Raw genomic sequence first — 21367 nt, forward strand, 5'->3', positions numbered from 1 at the left:
ACCGCTGACCGCGGGATGGCAACCAACGTGCGGGCGAACTGACTTGCACACCGCACACGCGCCTCGTCCTACGTGGCGCAGAAAACCGGCCGGTTTGTTCCAAGATTCGTGCACAAAATTGTCAACGGAGATGCTTGCGTGTGGTCGGGATGGTGAACGCCCACAAGTGTGGGCGTTAACATTTCCGATTAAAAAAGCAAACATGTATTCTTCTAGAGCCACACAACAAACTGTACACAGGATTATCGGGACCCTTAGATTAAATTAACTTAAACACATCCTATTGTCCATATTACATCCGTAGTCTCGTTCCGAACTTCCGATCAACGTCTTGGATCAAAAGTTCTGCCGAGCAGACCCGTCGTCGTCTGCCCATCGTCCGCGCTCCGCGTCCACCGATTCCGAAAAAAGCCTCCCTAATTTCCGGATCGCAACAACCTTGCGCCGCCGCTCCTCCCTTCCCCTCCCCCCGTGCGCTTCCCCCCATCCACCTCGCCTTCGGTTGCTGCTCGCGCTCCTGAAAGCCACCGACGACCTCCTCTCACGGTCAGCCGTGCCCAACGCGCTCCTCCTTCCTTCTCTCCCCCTCCCCTCACTAATCTTTCTCCCTCTCTGTTCCCGAGCTGCAGGACGCCGTGGCCATGGACCAAAGGTTCGCCGGACCTTTCCTCGCGATTGCTGGACCAAAGATTCCATCGGTTTCTTTCTCCTTCCCCTGACGCAAGGCAGAGTTGGTTGGCGCACGTGGGTGGGTCGCTTCGCTTCCGGTATGTGCGTGCGTGCTTGCGCTTGGTGAGGGGAAGATGGCGAGTCGAGTGGGGCGTGGCGGTGACCGGGCCAACCCCGATGCTGCCCAGGCGGGCTATTGTGGCGGCGGCGGCGAGCCGTACTATGGAGGCCGCGGTGGTGGACGAGCAGCGGCAATCCCAATGGCGTTCTACCGAGGACAGGGAGGCGGTGAGCCGGTGACCGTGCCGGTGACGGCGACCGCGGCCGTGGTTACTACAAGGGAGATGGCGGTGGCCGTGGGTACTACCAAGCAGGCGGTGATGGCGGCTGTGGCCGTGGGTACTGCCAAAGAGGCTGCAAGAGCCTGTACACTGCCGACGAGCTGCGGTTCAACACCAAGGAATTTGAGGTCACCTTACCTGACAACAAGACATGTCATTGACTGCTTTCATCGAGCTGTGTCGCTGACTGATTTCATTGGGGGAGGTTCTTAACAGGAGAGATCTCATACGTGGCACTAATGGTCTTCATTATCTGAAGGTATGCATATTTTCTGTATCAAATATATCGCGGGCAAGTTGCTGCTGTGGTGGTATGACAGGTCATGGTTTCACGTTCCGCTGCAGATTAAGAAGGCCCTCAGGGGTCCGAGAGTTGTGGTCACCCACCAAGTAGAGGTGCGCAGGAAATACCGCATCGCTGGCTTGACAAATCAGTCTAGCAGAGATTCGAGGTTCGAATTATCGACCGGCGAAACCAAGCCTGTGAGGGACTTCTTTCGAGGAACCTACAAGCTGCAACTACGTTACGTTTTCTCCCCTGCCTGCAAGTTGGTACAGAGCAGAAACCCAACTATCTTCCAGTGGAGGTTTGTGAAATGGACTTCATCTTCTCTATACTTTAATCTGCTCTACACCAAGCACTTTCATATGTTCTGAACTTCGAATGCACTTTCTATTTGCAATGTACCTTGCATATATTCTAATGATACACTTGCCATTGCGCTTCAGGTCTGCAATATATAGTTTCAGGACAGCGGTACCAAAAGAAGCTCGATGATAGCCAGGTTTCTAATATAATGGCGACAGCCTGCCAGGGTCCAGCTGGGCGCGAGGCCTCCATTCGCAAGGTGATTTCTTCTGTTGTCTTTTCTGCGTGTGATTTTTGTCAGATGAAAGCGTCGATTTAGTTCGTTTCGAACCTTTCACTGATCCCGTGTTTCCTTTTGCTTAGTCTGCTCTGGACAAAAAATATAATACTGCCAACGTGCAAATGAGTTTGGTATAGAAGTTGCAAACAACCCAACTCCTGTTCAGGCTAGAATTCTGCCTGCTCCAATGGTAACTAACCCTACTTCCAATATTTGCAGTGCTCTTCTTTGCCATCTTGTACTACTACTTCTCTGGTCAGCTTGACGACGGCGACGACGATGGCTAGAACAGTCCACGGCCTGAACATGTCTACTTATGAAAATACATCAAGAAAATATTGAAATTGTTCTTGACACAAATCACTTGGATCCGGGAGGTAGGTGGTCATAGCGCTAGAGGCCAGTGGTGGCCACGTAGGTTGCAAGCAGATGAACAAACTTCAGTAGCTGTATACTGACTGCTGAACCAATAGAATTTATCACACATAAGTATGAACTGCACCATCGCCCCCATTAGTGATCGGACACCTGACCAAAACACACATGTGAGGTATTTGATATGAATCTACGTTGTTTGCCTAACAAAGTAAGCCGGCGCCTAGCATATAGACAGAAATAATAGCATTGTTAGACAGGTTAATAAAGCAGCACAAAGTTCAGAGCGAGAAAAACTTAACATCTCCTAGCAGTTTCATCATCCAACTAGGCATGGTAGCAGATACAAGATGGCATTTCAGTTATAGCAATCCTTGTCATGAGATAATTGGGCCAACGGGTTGAACCTAATGATGATATATGGCCTTGGTTTGGGATTATATTGTGCAACATGATCCTCCAGCAGATGAACCATAGGTACATTGATGATCTGAATTTCAGATGCAGGAATTCCTCTCATATTCGGAGTGTGCTAAGCTATTCGAATTTGATTTTCAGGATTACATTCATCATTTTGGATGTGCTGCCCCAAGAATTAGAGTTTATCATCCCCCTTGGTGTAATCAATTCTGCGCTGACTGTGCACTTGTGCGTACTTTTCAATATTTTGTTTTATGTATATTGCGCAAGTTTCCATGACGTCCATTAGAAGGTTCTTTCTTAAGAAGAACGATAGAAGCACTAGATTACTGGCATTACTGTGTGCAACAAAATAAGACAGTTTGAACAAAAGTAAAAAATATATGCCATCTAATAGTATGATTCATGTATGTTCAATGGAACCTAGTCATGCATAGCATGCATCGTAAGCTAATCAGTGAGGCACAAACATGTTTCCGTTTTTTGGATGAACAAACGAAATTATGTAATTTCAATTTTCATTTGAAATACCAACATAAAGAGATTTTTTTTACTGATGTGGGCTGTGAACTGTGTGAATATATTTGAACGATGCCATCCTCAAGTAAGATCTCTTTAGTACAAAATTATGGATGTTCTTCAAATCTGAAAAGTTGTAAGTTTTCTACACTTGAAATGTGTTTATTTTTGTATTATTTGCACTAATCGCCACATGGATCACAAGTACATGATAAATGGAAATACTTCTTCTTTTCCGCTTTGAATTTTTAGTTGAGTCAACAATTTCGAATAAAAAATATATTATAATTATTATTTTTCTTAGAAATATTTGTTCAGATATATATTAGCATGGAAATTAAATAAGAATCTTTTTTATTTAACAGGTACTCCCTCTGTAAACTAATATAGGACCATTTAGATCACTAAAGTAATGATCTAAACTTTCTTATTAGTTTACAGAGGGAGTACATTTTATGTTGGCAACTCTAATATTCTTAGATTGTTCCTTGAGAGACAGTTTGGCAATATGGAGAGAAGTTAGAGCTAAAAGTTGTTAAAATGCGTCCTTGTATTTTTTTTTGGGGGGGGGGGGGGGGGGGCATAATTGCAACCTGTTGTCAATACCAGCAACAAACTACTCACATGTAAGTATTGAAGGATACATCTTGGAACGATGAAGTTTCCAATCCTCAGGGCAAATGATAGAAAACCAGCTGGTGAACATAATTGCAACCTGTTGTCAATACCAGCAACAAACTACTCACATGTAAGTATTGAAGGATACATCTTGGAACGATGAAGTTTCCAATCCTCAGGGCAAATGATAGAAAACCAGCTGGTGAAGCTGCTTATCGCCTCGCGTCGAACTTTTCAGTTCAGGATATTATCTCCTTATTTTTTGCTATGTTCTGTTTAGGTTCATTATATGATGCCGTTTGAACATTTACCCTTGTTGATAAAAGATAAGTAGATTTAGCATACTCCTTCAGAGGGCCGCGCCTTGCTCGGTTGGCAAGGTGGTGAGCGATCCGAGTTTGCCTCTGTGATGTGTGCTTATATTAAGGTGGATAAAATCTACCCCGTAACACGCAAAAAGAAAATGTGGTGCAATGAGAGAGGAGATGTAGGGCTATGTGTGGCACTGGGAAGAAGAAGACACAAATCCAAGGCGGTGCAAGGGGCACAATGAGAGCACCATGGGTGAAACAAACCGTGGTGGGAGGGTGCCACTGGCATGGACACATCTAGCTTGCGAGAAGGGTGTTTAACAAAATCTCAGTTTAGATTGTTATGAAATTTTAGTTTAGACCATTTGTATCTAAAACTATACATGTTATTATGACGGCTATTATGAAAAAAATGATTTGGTAATTAGGAGAAGAAATTCATAAGATTACGTGCGTTGCACGTGCACGCTTACTAGTATAAATGGGTTGTGGTCGCTTTTTTTCTCTCTAAATGTTCCCAGCCAGTTTTGTGAAGCTTCTAGAGGCTTTTGACCGTCTTGGGCCATTATGCTGTCGAATTGAGCCGCCCCAGAATTGCGAGCACAGCCGAATCACGACCGAGCGCTGGCCTAGTTCTTGGGTCGGCCTGAGCGAGGCGCACGAGCGGTGACACTATCCTCTACTTCTAGTATCTTAGTTGGTAGTCTCCGCCGATCAATTTTTGTTTCACTTATCATGGTTTTTTTCGTCCTCCCTTTCACCTTCCACCTGAACCGACGAGCTGCAAAAAAAAAACTCAAAGTAAACCACCTAGGATGCCTCTACTTACTCCCCTCGCAAGCAACAGAACCAGACGAAAAAAAATCTACAAAGAAAAATCAGCGAAAAAAACGGGCACGACCCGCACGCACGCACGGCAGAACGCACGGTGCCTTGAGCGACTACCTCCCGCACGCAAAAAAAAACGCACCCACCACCTCCGCTCTCCTCCTAGGGCGACACTGGGGCGCCCCCCAACCCTAGCCGTCACAGACCCCCACCACAACCACGCCTTCGCCGCCGGTGGCGGCGAAGGCGGCTCCTCAAAGCAGGGACGCGTCTCCCGTCGAAATCCAAGTCCGTTCGCGCGAGCTTCTCCGCCCCTCGATCCGATCTTCACCTTCGCTCATGGTGGCCGTCAGCTGGCCTCCCGCCGGCGGCCAACTTGATCTGCGCGGCACTCGGCTGCCCGCATGGCCTACCTCCTCCCCATCGCGGCACTCGTTGGCCGCCGTTGGGCCTGCTTGCGGCGCACAGGTCGGGTCACGCGCGACGGCTACATCATCGCCGGATCTGTCTTTCCGTCCGACTGCGACCCCAACCCCAGCACCCTCAATCCACCGCCCGCTTCCCCCACTCCCGCTTGACTCCATGGGGCCCTAAGGTCGATAGCGCCGAGGAGGAGTCAGAGACGGCACTGGGGGAAAGAGCAGCGAGGCCGGAGGCCCAGACGGCGCTCGCGTCATGTGTCTAACGCTGCTCGTCGACCCTCGTTATCGTCCTCAATCTAGGTTGCCCATCTGCATCTCGCCATCTTCTTCCTTCGAATTTTACCTTAGTTTTTCGATGATCTGATTTCAATTGTTGGTTTACCGTTTTTTTAAGCATGATGTGTGAAGATCTGAGACAGAAAAGAAGATGAAGAATTTTGACAAAGAGTTGGGTCATGGGGAACAAGGTGAATTCTCTCTCTCCCCCACGTTTGTTCCTACTGTTTGATTTTGATGTTATGGTTGATTCTATCTCTTCTTATATTAAACTTCTATGAACCATCTAAATCCCTTTTGTTCAATGACTCTGAGTTTGTCACTCCTTGTCTCGTATCCTTTTTGCTTCAGCAGGGTTTATTTCCTCGGTTAGTTGCTGGGTCATCTATGTCGTTGACTATTAAGGTTACGTTCCTTCCCACTCCCTCTTTTGGTTTCTTCCTGTTGGAAGTGATGTGGCCTAAATCTTTCTTTGTCACCCTTTTGATATGTGTTCTTATGAAAGATAGTGATTGGAGTTTCTCTGTTATGTCAGTACACGTTGCAGCTTTCAGGCTGTTTAATTATTTTATATGGAATACGTTGGCGTTATATGGAAAATAAGCATATATATGATTCTTTGCGTATTTGCAATGCCGTGACTGCAGAGGTATCCTTCTCTGTGTACCAAATATGATTCTTCGTGTATTGGGTTTGCACATGCTTGTGATTACCTACTCTATTTGCGCTGTAATGCCATATGTATATGCACTGGTAGAGGTAAAAGATAAATTCAGAGAAAGATAAAAAGGAAAGGACAGAGAAAGCTGAGGAAAATGATATTTGGATGGATACAGTTATAGTTTAGCTATTGCGAAAAATGATTGCTCCTCTCCTATTTAGTGAAATGTGTATGGGCTCTTTTATGTATGGTGGTTAGGACCAGCAACTTGATTACGTGTAGTCTACTTTAACTGACACATCTTTAAACCAAACTGAACAAATCCATTTTAGTTCTTCTATTCCTGAACTTATGTTTCCATGGTTTCATGGGTTCGGTTTGTGTTGCACATCTATGTGTCAACGACGACTATCAAACAAGAAAATTGCTCGCCAGCTATAGCCTATACATGTCATCTGTCATGGAAAATGAAATGCTCATGATCACCGCTTGCTTTCATGCCGCCACGGGCTATTGATCAACCCAGTGCGCGGGCAACTGAACGGATCTCCAATCTAGCGTCCTCCCTATGGCACCGCTCCACCGTGCCGACCAGCATTGAATATGCCATCGATCTGCCAAGAAGCCGCCTATCGATCTGCCAAGCAGCCGCCACGGGATGGTCATCCAGAACGCTATCCTGCCTCCATTCAAGCTCAGGTCAAACATCCTCTTCCATTCCGCAGCTATTACCTGGAATATTAATGACCATTTATTTGCTCATTTTCCTTAAATTTTAGGCATTCTTCACTTGTTGCTTCCTCATTTCTGAATAAATGCTTCTATGTTCACACAACCAGTTTGATTTTAATTTGCACTGAAACTAGAAAGCTGAGGAACTTATTGTTATGTTGCAATAAAAAATAGGAAGGAAGCAGCAATAGGAATAGGTAAATATTTCTTTTTATCTAATTAGAGGTCACAGTGCACTATATATTGTCCATAACATTTTCTAGGTTAGCTGTTCTACTGGTATACATAAAAGTAAATATGTCACTGGTGTTACATCTTCCTAATCTAGCAGATGTTTAAAGCTAATATCAGATATTTGAATTGTCAGACTCTTTTGCTCATTGTCAGACCATGACTAGGGCTTCCTGTTAAAGTTGTGTGGAATTATGCTTCTATGGTATTCTTTATTCTCCTATACCCTCCAAGGCTTCTGGTTAAAGTTTTCCGATGTGCTCCTGAAAGTGAATTAGTGGCACCCAAGTTTGCGCTCGTGCTTTCCTTCTGTTATGGCTTACCTTTTTGCCTTTGAGTGTGCTCTGTTTCTTCAGGGACTCATATTCTTGGCATATGCATGTACAATGAGTATTTTTTATCTGATCACTTATCTCTTTAACTAGAACTTAAAGGACCAAAAATATGAGGAAAATGAAAGCAGTTGCCACGGCCATATCTTGTCTCTTTAACTAGAACTTAAAGGACCAAAAGTATGAGGAAAATTAAAGCAGTTGCCAGGGCCATCTCAAAAACTAAAAAATTCGAGAATGTACGGAAAGCAAAAAACAAGAGGATTCAGTCTTCCAAATCTTTGTATGATTAAAGTTTCAATGGCTAGCATAATTTTGTGTACCAATATGTTTCTGCCTGTAAATCTGGGTGGAGTTCCCCATGGCTAGTGAATACCTTTCAACTGGATGCTCGAGGGAGCAGGGTACCCTATGATGCAAGTGGATGGTTGTATATCTGTTGTAAATCAAACCAACTGTTCCCTTTTTCTGTACTGCAATTGTGGTTATATTACTGGTTTATAAATTTGCAGAGAAAATGCATTTGCTGTACCCTATATCTGAGCTAACATCGTTTGCTTTCCAATTGCAGCTTTAGATTAGGCGTTTATGTCAAGTTTCATTTTTTCTTAATCCCAGTTTTGTGCTAATTTTTTTTTTCTTTGATGGGCAGTTGTATTGCCGACTGATGCAACCATGTGCTGATCTGCCGGCAGTGAGCGGGCAGAGTTGAGGGAAGGCGGCCAGCTGCCTGGCGGGTGCACCGGCGAGCACAACGTGGAAGAGCCTGACAGCCCGTCCACTACCAGCTTAGTTGCTGACTCTTTGATTGTCGTGCTGCCCCGTGCAATGGCCAGCTGGTGAAGGTATTGTGCTTAAGTTGTATTTCTCATGTTTATTGTATCAACAGATTGGCCATTGGGTCCTTCCCAACTGAATCTGTAGAAAGAAAAAACTACAAGGGAAGTACATATGAAGATACTGCAGTTTGCAGTTAACATCTCTTTCGCACTTTGTTTTCCCTTTGTTGCCACTCATCGATGCTTAAGTAAGCGCGAGGTTTCTTTTTGTTCTTGAGGTTCAAGTGGAATCTATTCAACTTTTGAACACAAAAAATCAATCTTGTTTGCTGCTGCATATAAAATTACAGTTCATGAATGAGTTGTTGACTTGTGTGACCCTGTCATCAGGGGAAGCCATCGGATTTATAGGACTTTGTTGGCATCACCACCATGCTTGTTATCACAATCAGTTTCACTGAGGAAAAAACTGCCAGCGACGTCTGCCCCTGTGCTCATCAAGGATTCCACTCTCCCTCTCTCTGGTTTATACCACTCCATTCGATTTTTTTATTTGTTTGGTTGTACAACATCATTATCTTAGATATTAATGGCAAAATGATTGTTCATTTCAAATTGCAGTTGGCTGGTCCTGCCCATGAATAGGATAAATCACAGCCGTGGGGGTGCGCGGGTCCCAGCCATGCGATGTCCGGTTGTCGGAGCTTGACGCCCCATGGGCGACGGTGCTGACCCACCCCCCTGGTGCCAACCCCCTGTCGAGCCAGCAGCCCTGGGCAGAGGAAGGCCACCCAGTCATTGTTTTCTCCACGAACAGACCAGCACTTGATCGACGTCTTCAGAGTGTTGGTGCTCTGCCTTTCAGCAGCAGCAACACTTCAGCGAAGTGGGCGGTTTTGTTGGGACAACGGAATCCGCTCATCTGAAGGTAAGCTCTGACTTATTCACGAGGTTGTACCACTGATCAAGTGGCATGACGTACCTATAGGTTTTATTCATGAGCTCCAAATGAATTTGTGGCTAAATTATGATTTTCTAGATTCTTAATGTCCAAGTACATTACAAACCTGAAGTCAAAACACAAGCTAACGATAAACTGACAAAATTAGATAGTGTATAGATTCCTAGATTGAGTATAATCTGAGGATTATTGCAGGGGTGTTTTAACCACGTCACCAGATTTTTTAAACATGCATGTCTACTAGGTCTCCACTACATAAAGTAACAACAACAAAATAAATAAATGGCTTTTCAATTATCAATCTTAAAAGAATAATAGAAGCATTGATTTTCAATATTGAAACTAAAATCAGTTCCGGTTTTAGCAAATTCAAATTAGGATTGTGAGTTCTTTTATCTTCAGCTTTCGTTTGTCTAAGTGGACACTACAACCCTAAACTCTAAAATCAGATAGGCTTGGCTCAACTCCTAAACCGGATAAAGTCCCTATAAGATTTTAATTTAATATTTATTTTGACTCAGCGGTTCTAAGATTTCAATTGAATATTGACATTGCGATGAATCGGAAGCTGAAATTGGCTTTCATTTTTGTACTGAAATGGATGTGGTATTTTTTTATTACTAAGATACCTCCACTTGTTTTCAAAATGGATTTTGATTTTTCACTGAAACTGATGGATATGATTTTCTACTAAAATGAAACCATTCTTTTTCGGGGTATATGGTATTGATATTAAATTGTGGTACTGAAATTATGATCTGGTCTACCGAATTTGTGGTAGTGAAACTGGGAATTGGACGAGCGCTCTTCTACTCAGCTACTCGGACATGCCCTCAAGGTCTCAGCTCATGAGCCTCCCACTCTTCCTTGTGAAGCAGCAAATGCAACATACCTAAAGGTGAATAGAGTATTTATTTGTACTATAAATGTCATAAGAAAAAGTTGACTATAGGCTGGTTATAGTTTACCCATGATTCATCATGTCATTCTTAGGTGCATAAACTAAGGTGTACATAATTTATTTTGTGGAGGAAGAATGTGGCAACTTAAACAGTATTACATGTGATGCCATGTCGCTGCAGGGAAGCATTCGCACACTCACGTTTGGCATGTTCCATAAGCAGACCTGTCGTCATTGGTTGAGGTAAGCAATGTTTCTTGCTTTCTCATATATTTGTTTTTATTCACTAAGTTTGACTTTGTACTTGGGAAGTCAAATCACTATTTCTGTTCAAGGTTGTCATGAAAATTTCAAAAATGGAATGGAATGAATTAACAGTGCGCTTCTGCATTTTTTGGTTTAGATGTTGCAAGGCTGCGAGGTGAGGGCAGACGGTGCACGTCATCACTGCCGCTCTCTCCTGTCTCTGTTTTTCTCTTTGCTGAAGAAATTTCACACAACCAGGAGCAGTGAATAGGGTTACAGTTTGTGAACTGAGATGTTTGTGTAGTTGCTGCACTTTTATAACTACTTCTGATTAGTTGCGGATGCAATGATGTTTAGCTGATGTGAAATATTTTTGACTAGAATCCTTGATCATGTATTTGTTCCATTTTTAAATTGATTTATTATGCTTCATACACACCAGAGACAATTTCATCTAAGGAAAATCAAGGTCTGATTGAAAAAAAATTAAGTTCTTGGCACAATTAACATTGGATGACCCGGCTTGCTATATTATGAACATGCTTGCTTTAAATTATTAGTTAATTGAAATAATTTATAATTTTATCTATGTAGTTGCATCCACCATATTTTGATAAAATTTACAAATGTCAGATTTTGTTCTTTAGCATAGGTTCATGAATGCCAAGCGCATCCTATCAACATCATCAAACTTTGGGCTCTGGCAGTTTGCTCTGTTTGTGAGGATGGGTCAGTAGTGCGCTCACCAAGTGGACAGCGGTAGAAGCAACACTCAAAAGGAGCGACACAACAAAGACAGAGGACGACATCGAGCGGAGGTGAGCCACTACCAATTTATCATGAAAGACTTCTGCCTCATGTGTTACGTCTGATTGTTTGAACTTTGTTGTTATCAAGCTAAAGGTCTTGTGGTTTGTGCGGATGATTTTCTTTCATAGCCTAAAATATTTTCCCTTAATATTTCTGAAATTATTATTTGTACATTATTTTCTGATATTTACCTCCTATTTTGCAGGCTATATAGAATGATTGCAGGTTTTAACCAAGAAGTCCTCAATAGGTGGACTGGCTCAAAATGGAGAAGCATGCTGGTAGCTTTTCTGTTGATTGTATTAAGCATTTAAGTTCGTAGCAATTCATAACGTCAAATCATTGGGATGCTTTGTAATATTTTAGAAAACTGTGTTTCTTTGCCGGATCTAGCGTGCTGTCTATAGATGTGCTTACCTATTTCCTTCTCACATATGGAATGGGTTTTCGGATAGCCTAGACATACGAGACAATTTGGGGGTGTCGATTCTCTCTCTCTCTCTCTCTCTCTCATAGAATAATGAACAACCAATAAGACTAATATTATATACCTTCTCATCAGTCCTACCGTGCATTATTTGACTTTTGTGCTAATACAAGGAGAAAGTATGTTGTGAATTTGTGAGTTGTGACCTACTCCCTCCGTTCCTGAATATAAGTCTTTTTGGAGATTCCAATGTGGACTACATACGAAGTAAAATGAGTGAACTCTATATTCTGAAACATGTATATATATACATCTGTATGTCATATTGGAATCTCTAAAAATATTTAAATTTAGGAATGGAGGGAGTGTATTTTCTGGGCAAGTTTTAGCCTTTTTATTCGCAATTGATGCTCCATGCCATTCACCCTTTCACCCTTATATTTGATGTTAATGTTTAAGTGTATGTCTAATTAGGGTTTCTCTTGAGTTGGTTGGTGTTTGAATAGGAGTTGCTCACTTCCCTTTTATGGCATAGCTCCTATTACAACACACCCATTTTCTTTTGAGTTTTATGTGAAAATCCTTTTGAGCCGGTACACCAAATATGAAGTTACATAACTCAAATAAAATTGAAAAAGTGTTATAAAAATACAAATAAATGCCAATAAAATTTTAAACAAAAAATGTTATCAAAGATTGATATGTCTACCTGTCACAAGAGAGGTAGGAGTAGCATGTTCTAGAAGTTGTGTTTTCTGTAGTACTTTCTAAATGATAAATTGTATGGTTTCAAGCCCTTAAATCCATATTATGTAATAGTTTGCCAGGCAATTGCATATTGCAATTAAGTTTCTGGTTGTAACTTCTTGGACATTTGTTTAAAGGAAAAAAATCCTTCATGTGTTGTTTTTAATTAATGGATAATAACAATGCACTTGCTTTCATGAGGCAATCGATTTTAAGAATTAAAAAAAGGCATTCAAGTGTTATTATCATTTGTAATGCATTGCAGAATAAAGAGTTCAATGTTTGTGTACCACCTTCTTTATTTTGTGCATCAGGTGTATAGGTATGAATTACTTTTTTTATCGAAGTACATTGCAGCGAATTAGATTTCAATTATTTTTTTATTTGTTATTGCCTATCTTTCTATGTATGTATAATTTTACATGCAACCAATATAAATTTTCAAATGCCCGTGACAACGCACAGGCAGTCTACTAGTCATAGTAGGGAGGTAAAAGCTTGCCTTAGACTAGTCATAGTAGGGAGTAACTTAGATCAGTAACATGCATATGTTACTAGTTCACGTTGCTGTTACTAGTTCACGTTACTATCTTCATAGTGCAAACTAATATAAAGATAGTATCATATATGGCCTCATTTATTTTCTTGTAGACTCATTCTTTCTTGGGAGGTGCCTTATGATGGTAACTACCTATGTTACTTTATTTGTCTCTCTTATTAATTAGCCGTTACCTCATTTTTTTTGCTTAGGTGGCATCTATGTTATTCCGAGTATGGGTAGTCTAAGTGTAGGAAACCGATTCTTGGGCCGGTACAATAGTGTTAACGTCATTTTTGTTTTCTTTTCTTTTTTCTTTTAAATTTTTATTTTCTGATTTCCCTTTTAGTTTTTTAATGTGCCCATTGCACATTAAAAACATGTTAACCACCTATTTGAGAAAATGTTAAGCATGTATAAGAAATGTTCTTGATGTACATCCAATACGTTTACTACCTATGTTACTCCCTGCATGGGTAGTCTCAAATGTAGGGAACCGATTCATGGGCTGGCACACTAGCGCTAACGTCATGTTTTCCTTTACTCTTTTTTTCTTTAATTTTTTTTGTTATTTTTTCTCTTCTCTCTTTTGTTTTTAATTTTAATCTTCCAATTTTCCTTTTAGTTTTTTAATGTGGTCACTGCACATTTAAAAAAAAAGTTAACCACCTATTTGAGAAAAAGTTAAGCATGTATAAAAAATGTTCATGATGTACATGAAAATTGTACAAATGTGTAGGAAAAAAGTAATCATCAAAATATGTATTTGAAAAAAAATGATAATCATGTATTAGAACATGTGAACCTAGTATAAGAAGTTTGTTAGTGTATTTTTCATAAAATGCTGATAACTTTCAATAAAAAAATATTCATGCCTGTATAAAAATGTTTCCGTGTTTCAAAAGAATGCATGCGAACTTTAAAAAAATAATGTATAAAGCATGTATTTAAAAAAGTGTTAAAAAGTGAGAAACATGTACATCATGTATTGAAAAAATGTCAAACATATAGCATAAAATGTTTCATTTGTGCTCCCAAAAATATATATCGTGTACCGAGAAAAAAATAGACATGCGTTCAAAAATGAAAACAGGTAAAAGACCTACAGAGAAACAGAAAATGAAAACCAAAATATAACATAGAAAGATAGAAAGATAGAAAAAGAAGAAACCAATGAGAAAATAAAGAAAACCATAGCAAAAGGAAACAAATTAAAACCACAGAAAACCGATGAAAAAAAATAAACCAAAGAAAACGAAAAAGTATATCTTTACCTCTTTATCTTTATCTTTACCTTTTTTTATTTTTTTACTAATAAAGCAAATAGTGCTTCTGGTCGTCCGTCATAGAAATTGCCCTCGAATTTGGCATAAATTACCCGCCATGCCATCCATAAGTAACATGATTCGGATTTATTTCAAAATCACCACGGGTTTATTTCTTACGGGGCGATACACTTATATTACACAATCCTCCGGTAGCGCAATGGCCATGGTGTCGGCCTACCACGCAGGAGACCAGCGTTCGATCCCTGGTTCCTACACCTTTTTGCCACGCAGGTCTTCCACCCCCGCGCGCTAATAGGCCGGCCCATAATTGGCTGGGGGGTGGCCTGTTTACTATTCTTTTTTTTTGCTTTTTATTTCCTTATTTCTGTTTTTTGTTTTTTCTTATTTAAATTAATTCAGGATTTTTTAAAGAAAAAAATTCCGAAAAGCTGCGGGATTTATTGAGAAGTAATAAAATATTCATGATTTCAAAATATTTTTTGCATATCATAGAAAAAATTCGGAATATCAAATAGATGTTCATGAAATAAAAAAATCATGATTTTAAAATAATAATCCAGTAGTCTGGAATTAGAAAAAAATGTACATGGCGTGCCTCCTCCTCCTCGACGCGCTAATGGGCCGGCCCATGTGCGGCTGGTTGCGCCTGTTTTCTGTTTCGTTTTTTGCTTTTTACCTTTTTAATTCTGTTTTTGTTTTTCATTCTTTACAATCATTCAGGATTTTCAAAAGAACCAAATTTCAAAAATCTGCGAGATTTATTGAGAAATCATAAATTGTTCATGATTTCAAAGAAAAATCGCATATCATAAAAAAAATCACAATATCAACTAGATGTTCATGAAAAAAACATGATTTTTTTAAAAATCCAGTATTCAAAGTACATTCTGGAATTAGAAAAAAAATATACATGATTTTTTTGAAATGTTTCCAAAATTAAAACAGGCCCGTAAATGATGAACAAAACGAAACATCGCCTGCGTCGAAGTTTTAATAGGGGATCTGTAGAGGTCAATTTATGATTTTATTTAGTCCCTCGCATCGGGTAAAAAAAAGGTTTCCATGTTTCGTACGACGCTGAAGCCAAAAAATATTGACACAATTTTCTATGGGTTAGTTTTTGTAAACTATATAAAATGACTAAATGTCTATTTTGCCTCCATACACAGCTATGTTTATTCTGGTACCATGGTAATTGTTATGACAACCACCGCTACGCTAGGTCAAGATTATATACATCATTCATCAGTCTAGCTTAGGTAGGGTTCATCAATGCAGTTTACTCAGCCAAAACTAATTCGTTGTGGCGCCTTAGGAAATCAAATCATGGTCAAACCATCACTTTTTTTTTGAAATGACTTTTCAAAAGTCTCTTATCTCATCATGACATCACTTAGACATAGTTTTTGAAATGACATTTTAAAAGCCCTTATCTCACCTTGGCATTTTAAAAGCCATTCTCTACCACTCCCGCATAGTTTGATAGTTTTTCCTCCCGTTGCAACGCACGGGCATATTTGCTAGTAAGAAAAAAAAAGGGCAAACCATCCGCGTTACTAGGCCAGCCGTCGTCCGGCGATTAGGAATCGGTACGGACGACATATAAGTAAGCCCTGAAGGGGAAGAAATCGGAGTCCGGCCAGGCTACGCAGAGGCGGTTTGGAGACATATTTGGGCCCAAACCCAGAGGCGAGGTGGTTTAGGTGGGAGAGAGAAAAGGAGGAGGAGTTGGATATCCTTGTATTCTCAAAAAAAAAAAGTTGGATATCCTTGTTCCTCCGTTCCCCTTACCTCGCGCCGCCGCCACCGGACCAACCCACAACAATCCAGTCCCCTCTGTCTCTCCTTGGCCGCCTGCGATGGCGCGGGTGTCCAACCCTTGCCATCCGGATCTCCGGATCTACGAGCCGAATTTCGCTTCCGAGCAACCCCGGCTCAAGGAAGAGTCTAAGTCCAGATCTTATCTGCTGCAGAAAATCCGCTCCTACTACGGCAAGGCGCAGAAGCTGCTCGGGCGCAGCCACCGCCTGCAGGGCCTCTGCGTCGGCCTCCTCGACCCGGCATCCAACATCGTGATCAACAGTCTCATCGAGCGCAAGCACGAGCGCGAGCGCGACCGCGACCATAGATCTACCACCTGCGAGGTTGTGGTAGAGGATGACCTGAAGCGCCGGTCGCTTGACGGCATGGTTGTCTTCCTCACCCGCTTATTCCCCAACCTGTCGGAGGGCCTGGCCGTGCGCTACCTGCGACTCGCCAAGGCGGACGTCCTCATTGCCGCCTGCATCGTCGTGTCGGATCAGTGCATCGAGGGTTTCGATGCCTCCGGCCCAGACGTCATCAACATGGCCCTCAGGTGCGCCGGGCTGGCCGCCAGGCACCCCGACGCCTACCGCTTCGTCTTCTCCTGGTGCAACATCTCCAGCCGCATAGACGACGCCCTGCGCCTCCTCGCCGCGTTGCACGAACCGCAAAGGTTGCGCCGCTCTGACGCCATTATTAAGCTCGTCCATATGCTTAACTATGAACCGCCGTCCCGTGAAAGAGATGTGTGGCTTGTGTGGCGGCTCGCAGAAGCTTCTTTTCGCCGTCGTCCCCGCAGCGCGCCGCAACTGCACACCAACTTGCTCAACCGGACGCTCCAGGACACCATCCACGGGTACTACCTCCAGGCCCTTGCCCTGCTGCCACCAGGCTCTCGCTTCCACCGCAGCCTGATTAAGGCCGGCTACTGCTACGGCCCGTTCGACCCCGTCTCCAACATCATCATCAACACCATCTGGTATGATGCCAATTTCCCACCCTCCATGAAACTCGAGCTGGATGTCATGGGCACGCGGAGCCTCCACAGGGTGGAGAACCGCTCCTTGTACGGCATGGTCTCCTTCCTCTGCACACGTTACCATGAACTTGATTTCCATCAAGCCGTGCGCTGCCTGCTCCAGGCAGATGCCAACCTTGTGCTCGCTGATCCCAACCTTGTGACTGATACTAACCTTGTCTACGACTTTGGTATCGTGAGAGATGTGCTGAGGCATGGACCAGCCTCTGCCTTTCGTTGCAAGCTCCAAACTCAAGCCCCCCCCAACACTGGTCTCACTGTAGGACACCCGGACACTGGTATTGAGGAAGCCTTCTTGGCCGCCGCCACCGCGGCCTGTCACCCCAACCCAGACGCTCAAGCACAGCTTCTCACTTCTTGTTGCAAGGTGGACCCGAGTCCTGTCTTGTCTCTGCTGCCTATTGACTCTCACAAGCTCTCCTTTCAAGATTTAAGCCTGCTTGCCAGGTTTCTATCTTGCAATCCCCTCTATGAGTATGACAAGGCACTTCCACTTCCCCCAGTCCCCCTCAAATGTTACCCACGTGCAGAGCTAGCGAGCCTGTATACAGTCATCTCCAAGGAGGTCAATGCTCTGCTGAATAAATATCAACAGATGCCAAACGGGGTAGGTTTGCTCTGCCTGTTGTTGGTTATTGCTAACATTTCTCATCCACCGCCTATGCTCATCAAATGTTGAATTACAGGATCCCAAGTTCAAGCTTCATATGATTTGTGTTGTGAATGATCGGGTCCGCGGCCCTGCTCCATGGCCTCCTCATCGCCATGGCCACTCTCACGTCAACTTCGTGGCTACTTCCAAAAGCCCTGGTGGTGAAGCTCCTACTTTATTTTTTGCTGAAATTAATGCTGACAACCGAAGCATGTCCTTCTGTTGCCCTGTGGATCTGCCGCCGCCATGTGCTGGTATGCTATATAAACAATCCTATGCCAATATTTTTCATATATTATCTACTCAGTGTATCTCGTTGTCAATGCTATATAGGCATCTTTTCCACAACTGACCACTTGATTTTGTTTTATTATTACTCCGTCAGCCTAAACCCTCATATGTAAAGTCAATATAATAAAAAAAATCGAGAAAAGAAGTGTCAAAGATAAAAAGGAAAGGAAGAGTTGAATGTCTTTGCCTCTACTTGAATATCTCCATGTTGATAGGTTAGTAAAGTCAAACATTTCCATCAAACAGCCTGCCATTGCGATCAGCATGACGCCGGATGATCCCTTCTCCATCGTGCTCATTTCCTCAACCAACAAAATTGTAATGGTTTAAAATCATCTATGTCGGTCATCCATACACCCTTTCTTTATGCATTACACATGGTTTATGTCAACATTCTATGGTTCCATGCATGGTGAAACTTGAAAGCCGCAGAATATTTCCAGTTTTAATATTGTTTTTACCTGCATGCAGTTTATACGGTAACCTTCAATATGTATTAATCATCTAATGTGTTCACAGCGCAAATTCCTTGTATTTACTGTGAATCCATGGGGACTCGAATTGTGCATCCGGTCGGGATACACTTCACTGGGCGTGACTCGGAGTTTGAGAACATGGCCTGTGAAAAAGACCCCCTTGGGTGTGTGTATGCAACCATGAGAATCATCAACCATAGGCGTGGCATGGCGGAGAGCGTCCATGTTAACGTGAAAGAAGATAGCCTCTATGATGGCATGGATGGGCACAAGAGTAAGTATGACATCGAGACGGGTTCCTTGAGCATGAAAGAATACGTGTTATTGATACCAGCTTTGATATGACCCCTTGTGATATAAATACCGAGGTCATTGTTGTTTTGCCTGAAGCCGGTGTTGTCCAAAAATACGCTACATATACATCGGAATACCTGATGACAAGTTACAACGATGAACAAGAATTACTCGTTATTCCTGTGAAGCACACTACATGGTTCCAGCTAGAAGGGCTGAGAGAGGACAAGAAATTCTACGTGTTTCCAGGCAAAAATGCATGCACGTACAAATATTTTGGAGGGCTTGGTTTGCATGATACACACGAAGGTTCATGTTCATTAATAGATGATCAAGGCATTAAGGAGAAGGTTGCAGATTTCCTATTTCTATTCTTCCCACACAAAGAGAAGTTCCAGGCAGAAGCGAGCAGGACGTGTGATGCATGGCGTTTACTTTCCTTGAAAGAAGTCGGTTGGGGTCCACCTGAAGATCGAGATGCACTAGAAGATGCATGGCGCACCAATCCAATTAGAGTCCATAATCATCCCGATGGTAGAGTCCAAATTAGGTTAAAGTTTCCTTTTATTTTATTGTTTGGCCGTGTAAGTCGTATAGGGATATATTTGTTTTTTTTAGACTTGTTATAACGTGTGTGCGAGAGGGCAATAGGCCAATTAGTGTCCGGCTATTATATATAGCTATGGGGCGTTCATTGTACGGGCAGGTGATATTTTTATGAAATAGACACGATGTGTTTTTCAGGGTAGACACCCGTATCAAGTTTTGGAGGAACCTTTAAAAAACCTCTGTGTTGCGATTTCTCTTCGTAGAAATTGTTTTGCGCGTGAGTACCTTTGTTAAGATTGGTTTTCTCGTGCTGGGCCGCAAGGTTCAAACCCTCTACTTCGTGTACATCGCGTGCGCGGGTGAGAGGCTACTAGTGCTGAAGGTGGAGTGTCGTGAAAGGTCGGGCCGCAACAACAGATCAGATCTCGTCATCGAGGTTCGGTCTTTATCAAGCTTGTGGCTATTTATAAGGTGTTGTGGCATTGGAAAATACTGTGATCGTGCAAGACAATTTCAGTTTAGCAAGCTTTCAACTTGTACTATTAGAATATCCTATGATGTGTGTTAGTAAACGGTATTTGAATGTGGGAGCTGATTGTGTTATTGCAGTTTACTCTAGACTCTAGACTCTAGACTAATTTGGATCTGCTTTGTTTAGCAATCACACACATCTTTGTTATCAAATTTGGTCATGCTGCCAGGAGATGATGTACTACTATGCATGTGGAAATTTGTGGCTGCTTCAAATTGGGTAAGAAATATCAGAATGACTAATTCACATCTACTCCCTCCGTTCCTAAATATAAGTCTTTGTAAAGATTTCACTATGGACTACATACAAACAAAATGAGTGAATCTACACTCTAAAATGCATCTACATACATCCGTATGTGGTTCATAGTAAAATCTCTCTATAAAGACTTATATTTAGGAACGGAGGGAGTAGATGTTTTTTAAGGATGTCACATATAAGTTGTTCACCACATAATTAGGGGCTTCAAGATTTGTACAAAATATTTTTTTTGTCACTAAGGCTCGTGTCACGGGTGTCTTTTTCGATCGCGCACATGGGAGCGTTCCTTTTCCTGTACGGGTCTGGGCACGTGGGAATTTTTTGCGTTATATGTGGTTTCTCTAAAAGACCTTATGTGTTTTTTTAGAATCACGTTATATGTGCTTGTGATCCGTTGTTTTTGTTCTTTTTTTTTGTCTGCGCCTAGGCCTTTTTGTACGGGCAGAATTGAAGGAGCTGGGCTGCGTTTTTTTTGTTTGCTTTTTTTCTTTTATCTATTATAAATCTATTTGTTTCCAATTCATGACTTTTTAAATTCTTTATTTTTTTTGGTGGTGTCAGTTACATATCTATCATCAAATTCCTGAGACCCTTATTTAGTTGCGTGTTCAATATTAGCACACAACTCATGCCTGATCTAGTTGCATGTCCACTTTCGACATGCAACTCGTACTCGACCCAGTATTTGTATCTACTACTAGTTGTTTGTCCAACTCTAACACACAACTTTTTGTCTCTATGTCCATCTTTGACATACGCACCCAACCAAATACACGTATGTAGTTGCATTCCAACATTGACACACAATTTGCTCAACCCAATTGCATGTCCAACCCCAACACACAACTGACGACCGATCTAGTTGCGACACGCAATGTCGGAGAGTGAAGTTTTTTCGTTTTTCTTCCCTTTCCATTTGCTTGTTTCGAGCCCATGAAGTTTTTCCAAATTCATGTTATTTCCTTATTTTTATGTTTCCTTTTCAGTTTTCTCTTTCCTTTCTTGTTTTTAATTTTGACAAGCAAAAGTGCCCGTGTAAATTATCATCCCTAGCGACCCCATCCCTGTTACCACTTCTTTTCTTTGTTATCATTGTCGGTAACGATGTCCATTACACGCGAAGATTCCACCTAAGCTTGGAACCAATAAAGAATTGCATCACCTGCAT

The 21367-nt window shown here is 42.1% G+C and overlaps 1 protein-coding gene and 1 long non-coding RNA gene across 28 annotated transcripts; both read left to right on the plus strand.

Annotated features, from left to right (window-relative positions):
• The first annotated feature begins 355 nt into the window (after window positions 1-355).
• On the plus strand, window positions 356-11862 carry LOC123136450 (uncharacterized). 24 transcript variants are annotated; one of them, XR_006466955.1, is made up of 17 exons: window positions 356-546; window positions 630-1269; window positions 1356-1597; window positions 1740-1858; window positions 1963-2010; window positions 2099-5672; window positions 5767-5839; window positions 6000-6053; window positions 6184-6297; window positions 6836-7008; window positions 8257-8449; window positions 8774-8907; window positions 9005-9311; window positions 10126-10242; window positions 10427-10488; window positions 11125-11309; window positions 11507-11862. It is a non-coding gene; the product is annotated as an uncharacterized lncRNA (long non-coding RNA). The 24 variants fall into 24 exon arrangements; XR_006466956.1 differs by having other exon boundaries at window positions 6003-6053; XR_006466952.1 differs by having other exon boundaries at window positions 6000-6297.
• A 4080-nt stretch (window positions 11863-15942) lies between these two features.
• On the plus strand, window positions 15943-19996 carry LOC123136452 (uncharacterized). Of its 4 annotated transcripts, XM_044555825.1 has the most exons (5): window positions 15943-16030; window positions 16063-17751; window positions 17831-18050; window positions 18607-18837; window positions 18954-19605. In XM_044555825.1, exons 2-5 carry the CDS (start codon window positions 16162-16164, stop codon window positions 19484-19486), a joined length of 2574 nt encoding a protein of 857 aa, XP_044411760.1. In that variant the 5' UTR covers window positions 15943-16030; window positions 16063-16161; the 3' UTR covers window positions 19487-19605. The 4 variants fall into 4 exon arrangements, with proteins under 4 accessions (XP_044411760.1, XP_044411759.1, XP_044411762.1 ...); XM_044555824.1 differs by having other exon boundaries at window positions 15999-17751; XM_044555826.1 differs by lacking the exon at window positions 18954-19605 and adding an exon at window positions 19858-19996 and having other exon boundaries at window positions 16001-17751; window positions 18607-18895.
• The last annotated feature ends 1371 nt before the right edge of the window (window positions 19997-21367 follow it).

The sequence above is a fragment of the Triticum aestivum genome, chromosome 6B, assembly GCF_018294505.1.
Source record: "Triticum aestivum cultivar Chinese Spring chromosome 6B, IWGSC CS RefSeq v2.1, whole genome shotgun sequence".
Classification (NCBI taxonomy): Eukaryota; Viridiplantae; Streptophyta; class Magnoliopsida; order Poales; family Poaceae; genus Triticum; species Triticum aestivum.

What these genes read in the sequence shown, in the direction of transcription:
- LOC123136452 (XM_044555825.1), top strand. Translation starts at nt 16,162, where the DNA reads ATGGCGCGGGTGTCCAACCCTTGCCATCCGGATCTCCGGATCTACGAG. An exon ending in TCTGCCGCCGCCATGTGCTG is followed by an intron (nt 18,051 to 18,606) that starts GTATGCTATATA and finishes ATGTGTTCACAG; the next exon opens with CGCAAATTCCTTGTATTTAC. An exon ending in TGGCATGGATGGGCACAAGA is followed by an intron (nt 18,838 to 18,953) that starts GTAAGTATGACA and finishes TTTTGCCTGAAG; the next exon opens with CCGGTGTTGTCCAAAAATAC.